This window comes from Mercenaria mercenaria, chromosome 13 (genome assembly GCF_021730395.1).
Source record: "Mercenaria mercenaria strain notata chromosome 13, MADL_Memer_1, whole genome shotgun sequence".
Classification (NCBI taxonomy): Eukaryota; Metazoa; Mollusca; class Bivalvia; order Venerida; family Veneridae; genus Mercenaria; species Mercenaria mercenaria.
In genome coordinates this window covers 36,430,144-36,450,620 of record NC_069373.1, presented here as the reverse complement: position 1 = coordinate 36,450,620, position 20,477 = coordinate 36,430,144, and the positions used below count along the sequence as shown (strand labels likewise).

Sequence of the window (20,477 nt, the reverse complement as noted above, 5' to 3'; positions counted from 1 at the left end):
TCCAACATAATTGTTACCATAATATTTTTTTTGGCAATAAAATTTACTTTATTAAGGATACTTTAAAAATTAAAAAATATTGTACTTTCACCTTCAGATTTTTAAAATGATGAATAGCTTATATTTGGATCTTACACAATAAATTGGCAATTTCATGAAAAACTTTGTTACAGATTAGATGGATCAAACAGTATTTGATAAGCAAGGCAAAAATAGTCTGATCATTGTTCAATATTTATTAAAGTCAGATCTCTCAGTTAAGACTAAAACTGGTCTGAAAAGCAACCTCCCCGGATTTTGGACAGTAAAAGAATTATAAATAGTATTTTGCTGATTTAACATTACTTCAATGACAGGTAAATGTTTCATGAGGTATGAAATTATTGGGTTTTTTAGGACACGAACATGAATAAATACGAACAACAAATTCTGTTAACGAAACGACTGTGTAATATACCTATATTAAGCTTATTTATGAGTAATGTACTAAAGTCAGAATTCTTCAACAACAAAATTTATTATCACCAATCACATCATGAAACATTTATTTATGATTAACAAGCACATTATTACAAAGTTTCATAAATGTGACAAAATCTGGTAAAATCTTAAAATAAATTCATTGTGTTATTATCTGAACATCAAAATCTGCTGAGTTTTCATGGGGCCTGTGTTACTCAACAAATTTAATTAACAATTTATATATCTACTGTACAGTCATCTGAAAACACCAACAATGCATTCCTGTTGTAAATCTATAAATAGAACTAAGCTGAACACGACGCACTTAGTTACAAAAATGATTCTTTTCTTAATATAAATCTGTAGACAACAAAACAGACTGGCAACCACTGGTTGCATTCTCAACTTTCTCACTGCTAAGTCAGTCATTGTCATAAAAACTGCTGACAGACAGTAAACAGGCTGTTTGTCACAGCTACAGTATATTCACATAGTGTCTGTACCATATAATTCCCAACATACTGCACTTATAATGTCAGTGAGTGCACAAAAGCACAGGTTCATTTTATTATTGTAAAGCTCGTATTATATACTGTCATCCAAAATATATGAGTCGCACCATGAGAAAACCAACATAGTGCATTTGCGAACAGCATGGATCCAGACTAGCCTGTGCATCCGTGCAGTCTGGTCAGGACCCATGCTGTTCGCTAATGGTTTCTCTAATTGCAATAGACTTTGAAAGCGAACAGCACGGATCCTGACCAGACTGCACGGATGCGCAAGCTGGTCTGGATCCATGCTGGTCGCAAATGCACTATGTTGGTTTTCTCATGGTGCAGCTCAAAATTTTATCCTAACTATATGTACTAATTTGCATTTGCAACTACATTTATTTTGAAAAATACCGTGTCAATTCAAACTGTAAAGCTTTTTATTAGCTAAAAAGGGCAAGACTTTTTTCCTCGGAAAAACAGTTTCATAATATTGCCTTAGTATGAAAGTCAAACTAAGGGTCATGTTGTTATGAATACATTCCTACTTCATTCAAGGGCTACATGTTTAAATGCCCTTCCAAGCATTATTTCAGAAATTATGAGAAAGTCAGTCACATTGGTGAAGAACTGACCATCACTTGGCTACGAGTCCCTTCTCTTCTTTTCCTGTATGTGGTGTGGTAAAGACAGAATACGATGCACTACTTAAATCATTCTATTAGGACTTAACTTCCTAATATTTTGATAACCATACAGTTCCGTACTTCAAACTTTACACATATCTACTGAATGATAGCATATTGACTGAAACTTAATTTCATTCATTAGTCAAAAACTTTCTTTTCTTTGCAGTGTTCATATATGGTCTATACACCCATTCTACATCTGAGCTCGAGACTGTGTCCAGTGTTCCAAGTATTATCTGGTAAACTGAAAATAAAATACAGAAAACCAGTCAATAAAACTTTACAACTGATTAAAATATATTCCTGAACACTGTGTCTGGAGTTCTAAAAATTATGATCAGATAAAATGAAGATTTGTCGCTAACTACAGTACACTCATTTTGCAGATTCTATATGAGAAATGTGTAACAAAACAAAAATGGTAATATTTTACTCTTATTCCACTAGCTAATTACATACTTATAAGAAAGTGAAGAGTATGCCAAGGGCAGAAATTTCAACAAAAACATGTTATATCTGTTTATGTACCCCCATGATGTAATGTTTGGAAACAGAAGTATGCTTTCTTTCGAGTACTGACACTCTGACAATACAATATTAAGACCGAACCCTAAGTGTGACCTTGACCTTTGCGCTAGGGCTCAGAGTATTCAAAGGGTCTAGTGAATGTTTATGCTAAGCTGTTTGAATATTCTTGTCTACCCAGCGGGGAAAGTGTACATTTATCCGAGCACGTGCCGAGGATAGATATTCCTGTCTTTCCCTAGGGAAAAACCTTGTTTAAAATAGCGTGCACTAAGGTGACGTCACATAGTACTGGCACTACTGTGACGTCATAAACTATATAAATAATGTCAGGAAATACCCAACTTTATTTGTCTCCATGATCTATTTTGAACGCGATAGGCAAGAAAATGATCTAACATGTCTGTCTGTGTAAGACAGCTGTATTCCCAACCCTCGGGACAGCTTGATAAAAAATCTCGCTATCGCTCGGTTTTCCATTCCACACTGTCCCTCGGGTAAGGAAAAACCCGTCTTACACAGGCAGGCATGTAAGATCCTTATATTCATCAATGTATAAAGAAGTTACAGACCTGATCAGAAAAATGACTTGAATTATTTGACCTCTATCTGTAACCTTATCCTGAATGATGAAATTAACCTTTAGCCTGCTGGCAGCAAGTGATTCTGCCTTTGCGACCAGTGCAGTCTGATCATGGTCTGCACTGTTTGCTATTCAGTCAGTAAATTTTCAGTGAACACCCTTTGAATAATAAGTGGTACTGCCCAAATTGAATGATGGACCAGTCTATTTTAGAAATTTAGCAGGGTGAAGGTTAATAAAAAAAATGTTAGAGATGAAAAAGTCTGAATAAATACAATAGTAAAACAGCAAGACAATTTTTCTGTAAGCAATGAAAATATTCACACTTGAAAAAATATTTAATTAAAGTCAATTGTTAAATATCATCAGAAAAAAAATCACTACTAACTTGGCTATTATCAAATTACTCAAAAGATAGTAAATGCTGCATAAAACAAGTATACATATGGGATAAGCATTATAAGTAGTAATTTGGAAATGGGAAAACAAAATTTCTCACAAAATCCTACATTTGATAAAGACATTACATCAAGTTGCTGTTTTACATGCAGTCATTACATGTTTTTGCACGAACAATAAAATGAGATAATTTTGGATTACTTCCAAAGGGTGTAATCTACCTATAAATGAAATTCATTCTCACCACATACCAATCTAATGAATGATATCACGGTAAACACAGATGTTAAAATGAAATTTCTCGTACAAATAAACAGCAAACAATCAGTTTAATATTCAAAAAACAAGAAAATGACACAATATTTCTATATGAGATCATGTTTCTTGTTATTTCACAGCTGTTAAACTGTCTATCACGATGTATAAACACTGTGCACCACTACCTTGTCACTGTATTGATGCTTCAGTGACATGCCACGGTAAACAGACCGTGATGTCTAGCTGCACTCTTATGGTTATTTTACTTCGTACTAATTTATTTTAGCTTCATCATGAAGAATGTTAAAAGCTGTACTGTGAAACCATTAATATCTGTGGGGACAAAATGAAATCTCTATGAACAAGTAAAATTCCCATTCATTTTGTATTCAAAATTTGATATCCATGAACCGATTATCCACATGTAATATAAACTATGATATTACCTTTCATTTCAAATCTTGGTCCAACCTCTTCTAACTCGATATCTTTTCCTCCATCTACTTTCTTATAAACATGATGTCTGAAACATAATTACAATACAGGTAAACAAGTATTTTTTTAAGTTTGAGAAAAAAATTACAACAACAAAAAAAACTTTCCACAACACTAGATCCATGACGGGATGCAAGAATGTTAAACAAATTATTTACAAACCGTTGTCTTGTTTTCTCCATGTCCCTACAAGATAGTTCTTATGTTGTTTTTTGTTTGTTTTAGGTTAAGTGCAGTTTTTCAAAAGTATCAAGTAATGATAGGCAGTTCACCGAATTGGTAATACTGTATTTTGAACCGGTACTAACTGTCAACTTCTCCCCATGAGTGAGAACTGGGACAAATAATTTTAGACACAATGTCTTCTATAATTCATCACAGAAAACATATGCCTGGTCTAGGGATCGAACACAGCACCACATGATCCATAGATCTTCCTACTGATCTATGCGGGCAGAATCTACTATGTTGGAAACCCTATTTTGAAACCTTTTACATTACATAGTATACCATGTCATAATCTGCTAAGTCTATAAATTAAATATATATGAATTTAATCAAAGTAACATCCGCCAGGTAAATGTCCGCCTGGAAACTTATGAAGGCGGAACACAAGACATTCACACAGGAGGTTTTACGTTTGAATCAAGCATGTGATGAATGTTGTTTTTTGATGTATGACCGATGGAAGTCATTCATTCTTTACCTCTGATTCACCTGAGAAAGTTGTCAGCTACTTGTTGAGAACAATTTAATATATATAGTAAGAAATCCAGGAATATTGGCAAGGATATCTGACCTTCATTTATTACTGTAATTCTGTTGAAAAAACATCATTAATCCCTACAAAACAAACAGTTAACCAAAGCAACGCTGGAATACCTCCAAAACATCTGTAACCATGAGCTGACAGAACAGGTGTCATGAAGAGATGAGCCGTGCCATGGGAAAACCAACATAGTGGCTTTGCGACCAGCATGGATCCAGACCAGCCTGCGCATCCGCGCAGTCTGGTCAGGATCCACGCTGTTCGCTTTCAAAGCCTAATGGAATTAGAGAAATTGTTAGCGAACAGCATGGATCCTGACCAGACTGCGTGGATGCGCAGGCTGGTCGAGTTTACGTTATTAGTGGCTGCTGATTTACTCGAAAAGATATTCCATAAACTCTTAAAAACAGAGAAACTTCCCAAAACTATTCCATGCTGGTCGCAAAGCCATTATGTTGGTTTTCTCATGGCGTGGCTCATAATATTCATCAAGATAAAGCATCTTTTTTACCTGAAGAATGGATATTTCTAAGGTAACATTTTAACAAGTGCTAATTACTATAGCTTGCCAACATGTGATTATGTCACAAAGGTGGTATCTGAAATTTCCTGGACATTTGGATTTACCTGCAGGACCCATGTCACCTGAACATATGCAGAACAGCTGTCACATAAATATCTATACAACAGCTGTAACCAGAATATCTGCATTTACCTGCAGAACAGATGTCAACCAAGCATTTGTATTTAGCTGCAAAACAGATGTCACCTGAATATTTGCGATCACTCCACAAGAGAGGTCCCCAATGCATCTGAATTTGCTTGTTTTGGGCTTCGCACTTTTTTTCAAAAGATATAACAGTAAGCAGTTAACATAACCAGTCAGTGTTCCTGGATTCTGTATCAGTACTGACTTGTTCTCCACAAGTATCTGCCAACTTCTCCTCAAGTTTCAGAGGTGGAGTACGACTGATTTCCAACACAAAGTCTTCTATAACTTTTTTTACAGTGAACATACTCATGACCCCACAATCCACAGATCTGTGCACTCCCGATTTAGTTAAGCCAGTAGCTTCCTGAGAATCTGGTTTTACCTTCAGAACAGATAACACCTACTGGTAAACATCTGCATTTATATCGAGCATTAATGCAAAAAGGTTTGGTATCTTACATACAAAACAGTAGAAATGGGAAATCCATATAATGTAGATTATTATCTACATTTGATTTCTTACTGAGGATGGTCTAGAATTCTGTTTAAATAAACAAGTGGGCCAACTTCAAAAGCATCAGGTTAATTCCATGGAGGTTATGACGCGCTTCCTGCACTCGACACATATGAACCTGGAAGTAGAGGTGCCTCTTGCACTCTACATACATGGACCTAGAGGTACAGATGTGCATCCTGCACTCGAAACATATTAACCTTGAGGTATAGACATATAATTGTCTCCTGCATGCGACACGTAAGATCCTGGAGGTACAGAGGTGCTTCCTGCATTAAAACACTTTCTCATCACGCTTAACATTTGTGAATATATCTCCATGTCAAATAAATGTATTATACCAGGATTAGTATTTTTCTCCCATCTGTGAGACAGGTGCTTTAACATAGGTAAACATTACCTTTAGTACATTACAATTATACAACATCATCATCTGAACAGGTCAACTGAAGTTCAAAAGTTCAACATTCTATACCTTGGTACCACAGCTTCTAATCGTGATAATCGAGGGCTTAGAGCGAAACTGGTCTATCAGACTATCTGTATATAGAAATAGAAGCAGATAGGCCAGTTCCGCTCTAAGCCCTCGAAATGTACTATATTTAGACCTACCAGAAGTTAAGCACCAAACAAATGCTTATTCATGAAGTTACTGTAATTTTTTTTCTATTTCGGGGCAGGGGTTGGGGTCGGGTTGCGGGGTTACCCACTACCAACAAGAGCTGTAACTAATGGTGACAAATGCCCCCGCAGCACCTTGACCTTTGACCTGGTGACCTTGACATTTGACCTGGTGACCCCAAAGTCAGTAGGGGTGGTGTACTCATAAAGTTCTATCAGCATGTAAAGTTTGAAGGTCCTGGGTGAAGTGGTTCGCGAGTAAAGTGCCTTCATGCAAAAAGTTAATGTTGGCCCCTGTGACCTTGACCTTTGACCTGGTGACCCCAAAGTCAGTAGGAGTGGTGTACTCAATAAGTACTATCAGCATGTGAAGTTTGAAGGTCCTGGGTGCAGTGGTTCGCGAGTAAAGTGCCTTCATGCAAAAAGTTAACGTTGGCCCCTGTGACCTTGACCTTTGACCTGGTGACCCCAAAGTCAGTAGGGGTGGTGTACGCAATAAGTACTATCAGCATGTGAAGTTTGAAGGTCCTGGGTGCAGTGGTTCGCGAGTAAAGTGCCTTCATGCAAAAAGTTAACGTTGGCCCCTGTGACCTTGACCTTTGACCTGGTGACCCCAAAGTCAGTAGGGGTGGTGTACTCAGTATGTACTATCAGCATGTCAAGTTTGAAGGTCCTGGGTGTAGTGGTTCGCGAGTAAAGTGCCTTCATGCAAAAAGTTAACGTTGGCCCCTGTGACCTTGACCCTTGACCTGGTGACCCCAAAGTCAGTAGGGGTGGTGTACTCAATAAGTACTATCAGCTTGTGAAGTTTGAAGGTCCTGGGTGAAGTGGTTCGCGAGTAAAGTGCCTTCATGCAAAAAGTTAATGTTGGCCCCTTTGACCTTGACCTTTGACCCCAAAGTCAGTAGGGGTGGTGTACACAATAAGTACTATCAGCAAATGAAGTTTGAAGGTCCTGGGTGCAGTGGTTCGCGAGTAAAGTGCCTTCATGCAAAAAGTTAACGTTGGCCCCTGTGACCTTGACCTTTGACCTGGTGACCCCAAAGTCAGTAGGGGTGGTGTACTCAATAAGTACTATCAGCATGTGAAGTTTGAAGGTCCTGGGTGCAGTGGTTCGCGAGTAAAGTGCCTTCATGCAAAAAGTTAACGTTGTGACGAACGAACGAAGGAACGGACGGACAGTTGAAAACTAATATGCCTCCCTTCAGGGGCATAAAAAGTTATGTGTACTTCTGACAACCACAGAATCTTTATTTTATTCTTAATCCTATCAAAAAGATGTTCATGCACTACATAAAATAGTTCCATTCATTAACATTGAGGGTGAATTATCAATGATCAAGCAGTCCAAATTTAACCTGTCTCCATTCATAATGACCATTTAGATTATATAAGATCTATGAATGATAAGATATTCCCCACGCATGGTTATATCACTTATTTCCAGCTACTTCATGTGAGGTCACGCAGAGTTCATCTTAAGATTTGAGGCAAATCTGTATTTGTTTCTCATGAGTGTTTATCAAAATCCCCTAAGTCAAAACCTCCTTGACTGAAAAATGACACAGTGGTCAAAATCCCCTCAAAAGGAACAACAGGGTGGTCATAATCCCCTAGGAAAAATTGATTGGGTTGTAAAAATCCCCTCGATGGCAAAATTTCATTCTTGAAACGTACTATCATTCTGATTTTGTATATTGGAATGATATTAGAGAAGGACAACTTATGACCCACAATAAGAGATCATTATAACACAGCTCCCCCCCCCCTCCCCCGTACACTGAGCTCTGGTTAGCTGAAAATTGCTCATATGTTTTATCTAATTAACAGTTTTTGCAAAACAAAGATCATAACAAAAAAGACTAATGTGCAAATTATCATATTACTGGTAGTTGTCTGGTACACCCTTTATTATTCCTTATTACAAGTACAAAATGCATAATGGCTTATGTTTTTTATATAGGATGAAGATAATGTCACATTAAATTACCATTAAATCTTTAATTTTTGGCAAATTCTGTTTAACTTTATAAGAATGATAAACAAGAGCTGTCCGTAAGACAGCCAATGCTCGACTATTCGAATTGTTGTCCCAGAAGCAGGAATATTACCTTAAATGTTAAAATATCTGTAGAGTTTCAATCCAGTATCTGCAATAGTTTTGGAGATAATAACTTGCACGCAAAACTTTAATCAGGATTTTCTAAGTCCAAAAGGGGGCATAATTTGGCCAAAATGCATGTCAGGGTTATGGGACTTGATGCCATCGCCTCGTTTTATAACCCAGAAGACACATGTGAAGTTTCAAATCAATATCTGCATTAGTTTTGGAGACTTGATGCCATCGCCTCGTTTTATAACCCAGAAGACACATGTGAAGTTTCAAATCAATATCTGCATTAGTTTTGGAGACAGTAACTTTAACCAGGATTTTCTACCGGTAAGTTCAAAAGTGGCATAATTTGGCCAAAATACATGTCAGAGTTATGGGACTTGACCCAGTGAGGTTGGTAATTGACCTAGAAAAAGAAAAAATAAGTTTCAAAGCTATTTAAATGATAGTCATATGTACTTGCATGCAAAACTTTAACCAAGGTGTGACGCAAACGCCAGGGCGAGTAGAATAGCTAGACTATTCATTGTTTAGTCGAGCTAAAAATAAGGACGACTTGCATTAAACAGTACAGAAAAGTGTATTGTTTGTTTGTCTTTTTTTATATAAAAGTCATGCTTTTCTCATCCCTATATCTTATTATATATATATATATTTTTACCACTATGTCATTTGTGAGCCAAGGGGATTATGACCAAGGGTATTTTGAGCATCCCCCGTCTCAAACATGAATTTTACAATAGTTTGGCATTTGCTTTGTTACAAGTGGAGTGTTACAAATAGATCAGAAGTATATCATGAAAAGCACAATTTGTAAATGAGATATTCATAAAGTAAAGGTGGTGAATGTTAATATTTCACAGTGAAGTTTTGTTTTTGATTTGCATGCAAACTGTTTGTTGTATCATAAACTTACATTTTGTACAGGTGACGTGACATTTTTAATAGTAAAATGTAAATTCAGGTATTTTCTCTGCTGAATCCTAGCTGTGAATGAATGGAATTGAGGTACACAATAGTTGCCATAAAACAGAAAATAAATCTATTAAAACTCGTCATAGTTGTGCAGGACCATCTAAACATAAATGAGAGGTCTATTCAAGGAAACCAAAGACCCAGTTCTGTGGAGATCAATCAAACTGTTCCTGAGAAGAAGTTGTTAAAATGTGTTTCTATCTTTTAGCTCTGGTTGCCCATGTGTGCAGAGCAGTGAAAAACTAATTTGAGGGAGATCCATGCAATGATGATAAGAACAAATCCTATCATGTGGCCGCCAGATGGATGGCAGGGTATGAACCTAACGGCTTATTTTGAGTCTTTGGCAGTGAACTTAAATACACTACATTGTACATGTTTCTTTTGAAAGATATCATCTTTGTAGCCAAGAGGTAGAGCACCTGCTTCAAGTACATGAGGTCATCCGCTTCTACGGATGCATCATTCCAATGATGTGAGAAATGGTACCTGTAGTTCCCTTTAACCTGGCACTCAGCATTAAATAGGAAACTTGTTTCTTTTCTCTCATCCCATCTTGGCAACAGATAACACCAGAAATGAGGTACCAAGAGCAATCAATATCAAGATGTAGAACTTTTTTTCACAACTGACAGCAAAATCAATTAATATATAGTAAAGGTAGGCCACAAACAGAGCAATGTTTCTTTGTTTGTTTGAGTTTGGGTTTAATGAGATTTCACCAGTAATGGCAGTTAACCTAACCAGTGTTCCTGGATGCTGTGCTAGTACTAACTTGATCTCTGCAATTTACTCGCAACTTCCCCACATGAATCAAGAGGTGGACAAATGACTCCATACATTTTGTCTTCTCAGACACAGCAAGTTTTTATTTATTTCTGTTGCATTTAAAAATCACACTGGCACATTTATAGGATATATGGGGACTTTCCAGCTTTTCACGTTGTAGGAAGACCCCAGGTTCCCCCCTGAGCACTATTTCATTAAGGGTGGGCCCCTGGATTGAACCACCAACATTCCACAAGCCAGCTGGATGGCTTCCTCACATGAAGAACTCTACACCTCAAGTGAAGCTTGAATCCATACTGGAGAGGGGCAAGTGATTCGAAGTCAGCAGCCTTAACCATCTGGCCAAAGACAGCCCAGAGATAAGAGCTAGTGTTTGTCTGAACGAAATAAAGTACAAAGGTAGGGAAATTACCTGAATGATATGAAGTCATCATCATTGGAGAATGTCATTATCCTTCTGCTGTCCTCTTTAGGTACTGGATACAGGTACTTCAAGATACTCTTCACCTGGCCAACAATAATATAGGAATGAATTATCTTTAGGTACTGGATACAGGTACTTCAAGATACTCTTCACCTAGCCAACAATAATATAGGAATGAATTATCTTTAGGTACTGGATACAGGTACTTCAAGATACTCTTCACCTGGCCAACAATAATATAGGAATGAATTATCTTTAGGTACCGGATACAGGTACTTCAAGATACTCTTCACCTGGCCAACAATAATATAGGAATGAATTATCTTTAGGTACCGGATACAGGTACTTCAAGATACTCTTCACCTGGCCAACAATAATATAGGAATGAATTATCTTTAGGTACTGGATACAGGTACTTCAAGATACTCTTCACCTAGCCAACAATAATATAGGAATGAATTATCTTTAGGTACCGGATACAGGTACTTCAAGATACTCTTCACCTGGCCAACAATAATATAGGAATGAATTATCTTTAGGTACCGGATACAGGTACTTCAAGATACTCTTCACCTGGCCAACAATAATATAGGAATGAATTATCTTTAGGTACTGGATACAGGTACTTCAAGGTACTCTTCACCTGGCCAACAATAATATAGGAATGAATTATCTTTAGGTACTGGATACAGGTACTTCAAGATACTCTTTCCCTAGCCAACAATAATATAGCAATGAATTATCTGCCAAACCCTTACCCTTAAATTTTCTATAATGAATTTGGCCATCTTTCAATTTGGACAGTACCATTTTCTGTTAAAAGGGGTGCATACCAAAAAGATACTGACTGAATGGTGAACAGTCCAGATCATGATCAGACTGCATGGCATTAAAAAGTGTTCTTAATTCACAGGTCAAAATATACTGCATTAGTTTAAATCTGAAATATAACTAGTTGTCTTAACAGCCCTGCATAATCTATTAACAGGTAATCTTTGTCAAATGTATTTCAAGATTTCAAGTACAAAATTGATGCACTCCTTTGCTTTAACAAACTAAAAGAGATTATAACTCAAGTCTCAAACAAATGACACTGAGATTACACTGACAGTAATGAAAGTTAGGTGTATTAATAACCTCAAACATACGTTATAGTCATTTAAAACTTACTAGATGCCCACGGGCAACATGTCGAGTCCACACTGTGACATTGACCTGTGAGAAAGGAATCTGGAGTTTGCACTTGACACTCCATCTCACTGAGTTTAAAACTCATGCCAAATATAAACAAGATTACTCAATGCATATCAAAGTTATGGGCCGGACAAATGACATGACCTTTGATGACCTCCAACTGTGACCTTGACCTTGAAGACAGGAACCTGGGGTTTGCGCATGGTATGTTTAAATCATAAATAGGATAAGTCAACCGCAATCCTCATCATATTTCTCTTGTTGAATATATTATTCACAAAATATTACAGGGTAAATAAATGGAAATAGCTCTTCAGCAAGCCTTCATGATTTGCGTCCCTTTATCATTTTTAAATGGGTTAAAAACTAAACATGGCATCACAAGGAAATCTGAAAATATAAGCTAATTACCCTATTTCCAAGTTTTGATGAAAAATTATTGAATATTAAGTGGGGGTAGGCCTCGGACATCGTGCCTGTATCTGGAATGTCATGTCGCATCACAACGTTTGACAGGTTGAAGTACGCTGTTGGTCCATATGGTAGATGGCATATAACGAGACCATCTGGCACACCTCGATGTTCTTGTACCAGTATAAGGTCTGTGACATCATTGGCTCGGCAAGCATCCACAAGCTGCTTTATCTCATAATTACCACGATTTATTCTTTGGGAATTGGGGAACAGAAGACGCACTTCCTATGATAATGTAGAAAATATGAAATGATGAGTTGATTTCAACCATATGGGCCAGGATATTTCTTCTTTCAGGTTCTAAAATGTACACTAAAGTCCAGGTTAATAAGAAAAGATTTAGTTTGTTTAAAAAAATCTATAATTATTAAAGGTTTCTGATGAATATTCTATAGTTTTTCTTCTTGTAGGTAAAGAACAAAGGTTTTGAAAAGCTCAAAATCTGATGGAGAAAACCTGCCAGTGATTTCTAATAACTGTTGTTTTCATACTGGTATAAAACCGAAGAAAGGTGGTCAATCGGGACTACGTACACATCTTTAAACAAGCGACATCTTGAGAGTATAATATGGCTGAGTAATCCTTACACTATCTTCACCTATTCTGAACAGTGTCCAAATATGCAAAATAGAAGTGAACTGTGATAAATAGATAGGTTTTGGCCAGAACAAAGAGGCTTTTTCCAATAGAGTAAAGGTCGCATGTCGAAATCCTGGCTTTTTCTCTGGTGGTGGGACCTTCAACAACTTTATCATGAGTGCCATAGATGACCAGGCTGTAAATTACTTGAGGTAAGGCATAACTCATTTACTACAGGTTTTAATTGTTCTAATAGACAGTCACTCAAAAGCTGTATTATAAAGCTCATATTAATTGTTTTAAAAACAGAAAATTAAGAAACTACTTTAATCTTTATTAAAAACATTAATATCACTTACCTTAGCAAACTGTTTGAGTTTTGAGCTAGGGTCTCTGGAAGTAGTTACCATGATTTTAGGGTCCTCAACACCGGCCCACTTATACTCATCATCTATATGGGTTGTATTACCTGAAGTTGATATCATCACATTAAAACAAGAGGGCCAAGATGGCCCAAGGTCACTCACCTGAGAAACACACTATAACATTGTAAACATGTTTAACCTAGTGATTTCATGGAAACAAATATTTTGGTCAATTTTCATTAAGATTGGACTAAAAATGTGGTATCTTGAGTTTAAACAAGTATTTTCTTAGATATGACCTAGTGACCTAGTTTTTGAACCCAGATGAACCATATTTGAACTTGACCTATATTTTATCAGGGCAATCATTCTGACAAAATTTCATGAAGATCAATTGAAAAATACAGCCTCTATCGCATACACAAGGTTTTTCTTTGATTTGACCTAGTGACCTACTTTTTGATCCCAGATGACCCATATTAAAACTTGACCTAGATTTCACCAAGGCAATCATTCTGTCCAAATTTAATGAAAATCAGTTGAAAAATACAGTCTCTATCGCATACACAAGATTTTTCTATAATTTGACCTAGTGACCTAGTTTTTGACCTCAGACGACCATATTCAAACTCGACCTAGATTTCATCAAGGCAATCATTCCGACCAAATTTCATGAAGATCAATTGAAAAATACAGCCTCTATCAAATACACAATGTTTTTCTTTGATTTGACCTAGTGACCTAGTTTTTGACCCCAGATCATTTTCGAACTTGGTCTAGATTTTATCAAGGTAATCATTCTGACAAAATTTCATGAGGATCAGTTGAAAAATACAGCCTCTATCACATACACAAGGTTTTTCTTTGATTTGGCCTAGAGACACAGTTTTTGATCCCAGAAGACCCATTTTCGAACCTGACCTAGATTTCATCAAAGTTATCATTCTGACAAAATTTCATGAAGATCAGTTGAAAAAATACAGCCTCTATTGCATACACAAGCTAAATGTTGACAGACGACAGACAGACAGACGACAGACAGACGCTGGACTTGAGCTATCACAAAAGCTCACCTGTCAGGTGAGCTAAAAATTGGGTCACAAATGTGGTTTCTAGAGTGTTCACAAGGCAAAGGTTGACGGATGACGCACACAGGACAATGACCTGTCACAACAGCTCACCTTGAGCACTTTGTGCTCTGGTGAGCTAAAAAGTGATTTCTTTCAGTAATCCACAATAACACTTGGTAAAATGACAAATTAACACTATTTAACAATAAAAAAGGGAAAAGGCAATATTTAAAAAAAATTTGTTTACCATCAGCTCCCTCATCGTCCCAGTCTAGAGTTTTCTGAATAGGTATAGCATCGTCCTGTAGATCAGAAGGTATCTGTCTGTTCTCTGTAACAAAAATAATATATCACCAATTGAGATATCTACAGGTTCCATGATTTTTCCTCTTTATCAATAGCCCATAATTATAGTTGATACTGCTGTTCATTTTCATGCTAAAATCTTGTAAAAATGAAGCTTTCTGAAAATATGTCATCAGGCATGAATGTGCCATTTAAAAGTTCTTACTAAATGACTTACATACACCTATGTTCAGATTAAATCAAGTGAATAAGTCACAATAATGGCCTTTATCCATGCAATATGATGTGATCTGAACCAGAAATTTATACATATGTTCTGTCTTACTACTTTTTAAATCCTGTTCAGTATCATAATTTCAGCAGTTTTTCAAAACTGAACTTAGATTGTTCAAAATCTCTCATAATTTTTAAGTGGTCTGTTGGACAAGCTATTTTTAGTGGTTATACCATATTGTAATTTTTAACACAGTTTTTAAATTTAAAAACATGTGGCATGTAGTATTTTAAGCTATGGGGGTGTCATTCTGGTCACAGGTGTATCAGAATTCATTTATTTATTGCTCATAAAAGGAACCTACCATCCAGAGCACTTTTAAGTCTTTGTTTCTTTTCAAGTATTGTCCTTTCCCTGTCCTCAATGGATTTCCGATAAATATACTCCCTTCTCAATCTAGCCTGACGTCGAATCTGAAAAAGTAAATTTTCTGATAAAAAGGGGCATAACTCTGAAAATAATACAGACAGAATAATGTCCATTGTCATACATATGCACACTGTCACTATATTATGCAAGTATTCCAAGTCTCAGTTGAATATCTTTGATAGTGTTCAAGATATTTGACTTCATAAAAAACTTTAGCCAAAATTTTAAGTTAATAATGGGCATAACTCTGAAAATATTATGACAGAGTAATGTCCCTTGTCATACATGTGCACACTGTCACTATATTATGCATGTATTCCAAGTCTCAGTTGCATATCTTTGATAGTGTTCAAGACATCTGACTTCATAAAAAACTTTAGCCAAAATTTTAAGTTAAAAAGGGGCATAACTCTGAAAATATTGATGACAGAGTAATGTCCTTTGTCATACATGTGCACACTGTCACTATAACACTGTCACTGTATGCAAGTACTCAAAGTCTCAGTTGAATATCTTTGAATATGTTAAAGACATTTGACACTATAAAAAAAACTTTTACCAACGCCGATGCCGGGGTGAGTAGTTATTACAGTAGTATAGCTCTCCATATTCTTTGAACAGTCGAGCTAAAAAATGGTACGAAATATTATCACTTGTTGCGGTGTTGTTTTAATGTCTAATGAATGTCTATTGATTTAGTATCATGGTACTAATAGTCTTTTAACAGTCAGGGGTGTAACTGTTTTAAGTTATCGCAATTTATAACCCATTTGAGTTATTGCTTGAACTTTCATAACTTGTTTCAGTTATCATAAAATATTACAAAGCCCTCCTGTGCCAATTCCTCATTTTGAATGAGACTAATGCAGTTATTTCCTGAATCCTTGACCTTTTATCTATCCAGCTGTGCAGTAAAAAATTTTACGCAAGGCTGATCAAGTTTTACACGAACGTTTTTAAAGCTATAAAACTCTTAATATCCCATTATGCTTATCAGGTCATGCTCAGACTAAAAGAGAATTTGATTAACCACAGTTTGCTACTAATTTCACTTTAAAGGTCACTTTGTGAGAACAGCAAAAAGACTTTTTTTGAATAACTTAACTGAGTTAACTATATTTTATAACTAATACAGGTTACAAAATGCTTGAAAAAGTAACTGAAATAGGTTACTTAACTTAAAAAAGTTACACCCGACTGTTTAACTATGATATACCTTATGCTAAAAATAGAAACGCAGCGAAACGCCCTTCATTTGGATAAGGATACTAATTGTCACAACTGTTGCCAGACCCAAAAAAATGTTCAAGACAGAACGGTTGCTTTTCTCCATCATATACCAGCCAACCCACTTATTTTCTCTTTTCACTTCGATTGTCGAACGTTAATTTACGTTTCTTTCTAGGTTCTGCCCCCGGCATAATATTTAGTGACGCCATTTTGATGTGTTGTCCGAGATTCTCGGGGTAAGATAAATACATGTCAGTCAGTTTGCTTTGGGATTAAGAAATGGCTTACTGCATCAAAATTTTACAGTCATGTCCGTTGGACCGATGATTCGGTTCATTACATGCCAGCAGTATCGCTAGTATAATACTTTAATATGCGTCTGTTGATTTGATCACAAGTGATCAAGTCAGCAAACGCTTCAATAAGATAACGTGAGACACAACCTTACGCGACATTATCTGCTGTTGCCATTCTGTGTATTTTATACTTCTTTGACTATAGGCAGTATGTTGAGCATACAATATACTGACTCAAGGTTAGGGTTAGGTTTAACGTAAGTATATGATACTTCACTGCCACCAATAAAATCAGTACTGTCTCTTGAGCGATTCTGGCAATTTATGCTAAAAATAATATCGCGAATTCCGATGAAAATAAACGTTAACGATTAAAATACCAATCACAAACATACCATTTTCCACTTAATGGATTTAAACAAAATTTCTTTGCCAAAATTCTGTATCCAAACGTTAATATTCTGATAAAAAGACTTAAAATCGTTGAAATATTGTCAAAACACGTTCCTCATTAACTCAGAATCTTCGAAACGCTCTGAAGTTGAGCGTTTGTCTGACTGAGAAGATATGAGACAAAACGTTGTGATTTTTATGCTTTTTCAGTAACTGTAAACTTTACAAACACTTTCATCATGGTAAGTGTGTTAAAGGTGATCTTCAGTCTTCAAAGGGGTTAGTTATTTATGAAAGTATGTCCCCAAACTGAATGTTTAGTAGGCACTTACAGTTTACCAGATTTCGGATAAACCAGTGGTTGGGGGGTCTGTGCTTTGATAATTAATTAGCCTTACATTCGGCTTATCGGGATAACTTATTTTATGACCTAATATTTTATATTTGTCATCCCTCAAAGCCTTACCCGTATCTGCATTTTACAGTTAGGAAAACTAAGACTTTTAAAAATCAAAAAAAGTCATTATACTGGTCAGACTTATTTGCTGTAATAAATTAAACATTAATATTCATGTAGAAACTTCATATGGGTTGAATTTAATCCATAACTTTAAATAAGAGACTTAAATCTTTGAAAATATGTTACGACAGGTGCAAGGAGATACATGTATCTACCCTGACACCAGTTTCAATAACCGCAAACTGCGCCGATATGACACTAAATTACAGAAATAAAACACAAAATATACCCAAAATATATATTCATAAAATGTCAGCGAGGTAAGTTCATGCTTTAATGCCAACATAAATTCATTATCAGAGATTTAATCATGGCAAGTACTTTGTACATGTACCAGAAAACGTTCCCAACGGATTTTAATTGGGGATTTCCTAACAGAAATATGCAGAATAAGTTTGGACGTGACGGAGACAGCGACAGTCAAAGGTTATCAAGCTGTTCCAAAACGCCCTGTTATTTGGACTTATAATCAATGTGATTACTGAAAATGTTATTTGCAGAGAGAAGACTATAATATATCTATCTAAACCTGGAGATCTCTACATCTACATCTACATGATTCTTCCAACAATCATTAATGATTATGACTGGAAGGCGGTTGTCTGGGCAGTGTTAAAAATGAGAAAAATCATTAGGTGCAAAGAATAAGAATTACTACAGGTGCTAAGTTAAAAACATAGTGAAGGAAGTTACTGCAGATGTACAGTAGCCAGCCGCTCAGCAAACATATTGAGGAAGGCCATTCCATAGAGATGATTTCAAACAGTTGCTCTCATTGTTTCACGGTTTTGATCACAGGCATTTGGAGGTCAGCCCCTTCCCTTTCCGTCCCTGCCAAATAATATCAACCTAAAATAAATTAGTATAAACTAGAAATAAGGTCCTTGCAGTGAAATTTTACTTAAATGAAGGAAAGCAAGAAATACACCATAGGGTTCTCACTAGCAATTTTAAGTTGCAGTCCTGGGACTCCCAAAGCTGAAAAAGTTGCAGACGGTTTCATCAAAACTGACCTGGCATTGTAACAAAATTTGAAACAAACTCTTTGTAACACCATTATGATTTGCAACCTTTCAACTAACTTCACTGCAAATTTGACATGATAATGTTCATACAACCAGGGGTTAACATGCTGTTATAACTAATTAATGCTTTGTTTCTTCTCCTTTTCAGGCTCGAAACAGTGAAAAGGCAATGTGAGTACTTCTCAATGTGTTCTCGATTTCTTTATTGCACTGAAAGGTGTTTTATAAATAGTGTCACTAAATTGCAGTTCTTTCATACCCATTAGAGTCTTATCTCAGTCTCAGTGCAAACCTCCGTTTATTTGATGTGCATATGTTTTAGTAATTTACACATGTAACAGCGGGAGTGGTTTCAGCCAATCAGTGTTTTTCTTTATTCACCCTGCCAAATTGTAATCCAAGAAACATCTTAGGAAAACACTTGCTTGCAATGGATAAAGAAGATAAAAAAATGAATATGCTTAATAAAAATTTACATTTCTAATCATGTTTTTAGAAGTTTACCTTGAGAAATAAAAATCATTTTTATTCGCACAGGACGAATTTTCACATATTTCGCTCTAGGACCGATGCGCGAATTAAAGACTGCGCTATTATTAATTTTTAGCTCACCTGTCACATAGTGACAAGGTGAGCTTTTGTGATCACCCTTCGTCCGTCATAGTGGTTTCATTTATGACTTTATTTTAACCAAACTTGCACACAACTTGTATCACCATAAGATCTCAGTTCCTTTCTTGAACTGGCCAGATCCCATCATGGGTTCCAGAGTTATGGCCCCTGAAAGGGCCAAAATTAGCTATTTTGACCTTGTCTGCACAATAGCAGCTTTATTTATAATTTGATTTTTACCAAACTGGCACACAACTTGTATCACCATAAGATCTTGGTTCCTGTCTTGAACTGGCCAGATTCCATTATGGGTTCCAGAGTTATGGCCCCTGAAAGGGCCAGAATTAGCTATTTAAACCTTGTCTGCACAATAGCAGCTTCATTTATGATTTTATTTTAACCAACTTTGCACACAACTTGTATCACCATAAGATCTTGGTTCCTTTCTTCAACTGGCGAGATTCCTTTATGGGTTCCAGAGTTATGGCCCCTGAAAGGGCCAGAATTAGCTATTTTGACCTTGTCTGCACAATAGCAGCTTCATTTATGATTTGAATTTACTGTAGGCTTACTTATTTTAGCGGTGTACTAATAACAGCGCTTTTAGCGCTATCGCACGTGCGCTAATTCATGTCCGCGCATTAATTTGTCCAAGCATTTTCATGTACATTTTCATTTGATGATGTTTCTTCGAAGTTTTGCATTAGTTACACTGCTTGCTAATATTTTAAGGTTCGTATGATATTCCTGTTTATTGTTCATATTATTATTTTAAATATATGATCATGCAAAATAAAATATTTAAGCTTGTAAACATAAAGCTACATCACCGTTGGAAGTATCATTGAAAAAATACAAGTAGCATCACGGCACACTATCTTAAAGTCATACTTGGTACATGTTTTAAAGTTTTTAGCTAACAGATTTTTTCGCTTGCATCCATTAGAC

At 36.1% G+C, this 20,477-nt stretch overlaps 2 protein-coding genes across 2 annotated transcripts in view; one reads left to right on the top strand and one right to left on the bottom strand.

The window, feature by feature from the left end:
* Nucleotides 1-498: 498 nt before the first annotated feature.
* LOC123528816 (U3 small nucleolar ribonucleoprotein protein IMP4-like) lies at nt 499-17,514 on the bottom strand. The gene is made up of 8 exons (XM_045308828.2): nt 17,375-17,514; nt 15,389-15,497; nt 14,752-14,835; nt 13,429-13,538; nt 12,428-12,715; nt 10,811-10,905; nt 3,857-3,933; nt 499-1,889 (listed from the first exon to the last, which is right to left on the bottom strand). Exons 1-8 carry the CDS (start codon nt 17,375-17,377, stop codon nt 1,777-1,779), a joined length of 879 nt encoding a protein of 292 aa, XP_045164763.1. The 5' UTR covers nt 17,378-17,514; the 3' UTR covers nt 499-1,776.
* Nucleotides 17,508-20,477, top strand: part of LOC123528817 (pre-mRNA-splicing factor ISY1 homolog) — a 21,419-nt gene continuing 18,449 nt past the window's right edge. The window contains exons 1-2 of the mRNA XM_045308829.2: nt 17,508-17,614; nt 19,066-19,088. Coding sequence (XP_045164764.2) covers nt 17,612-17,614; nt 19,066-19,088 — 26 coding nt within the window. The 5' untranslated portion in view covers nt 17,508-17,611. The remainder of the gene's footprint in view (nt 17,615-19,065; nt 19,089-20,477) is intronic.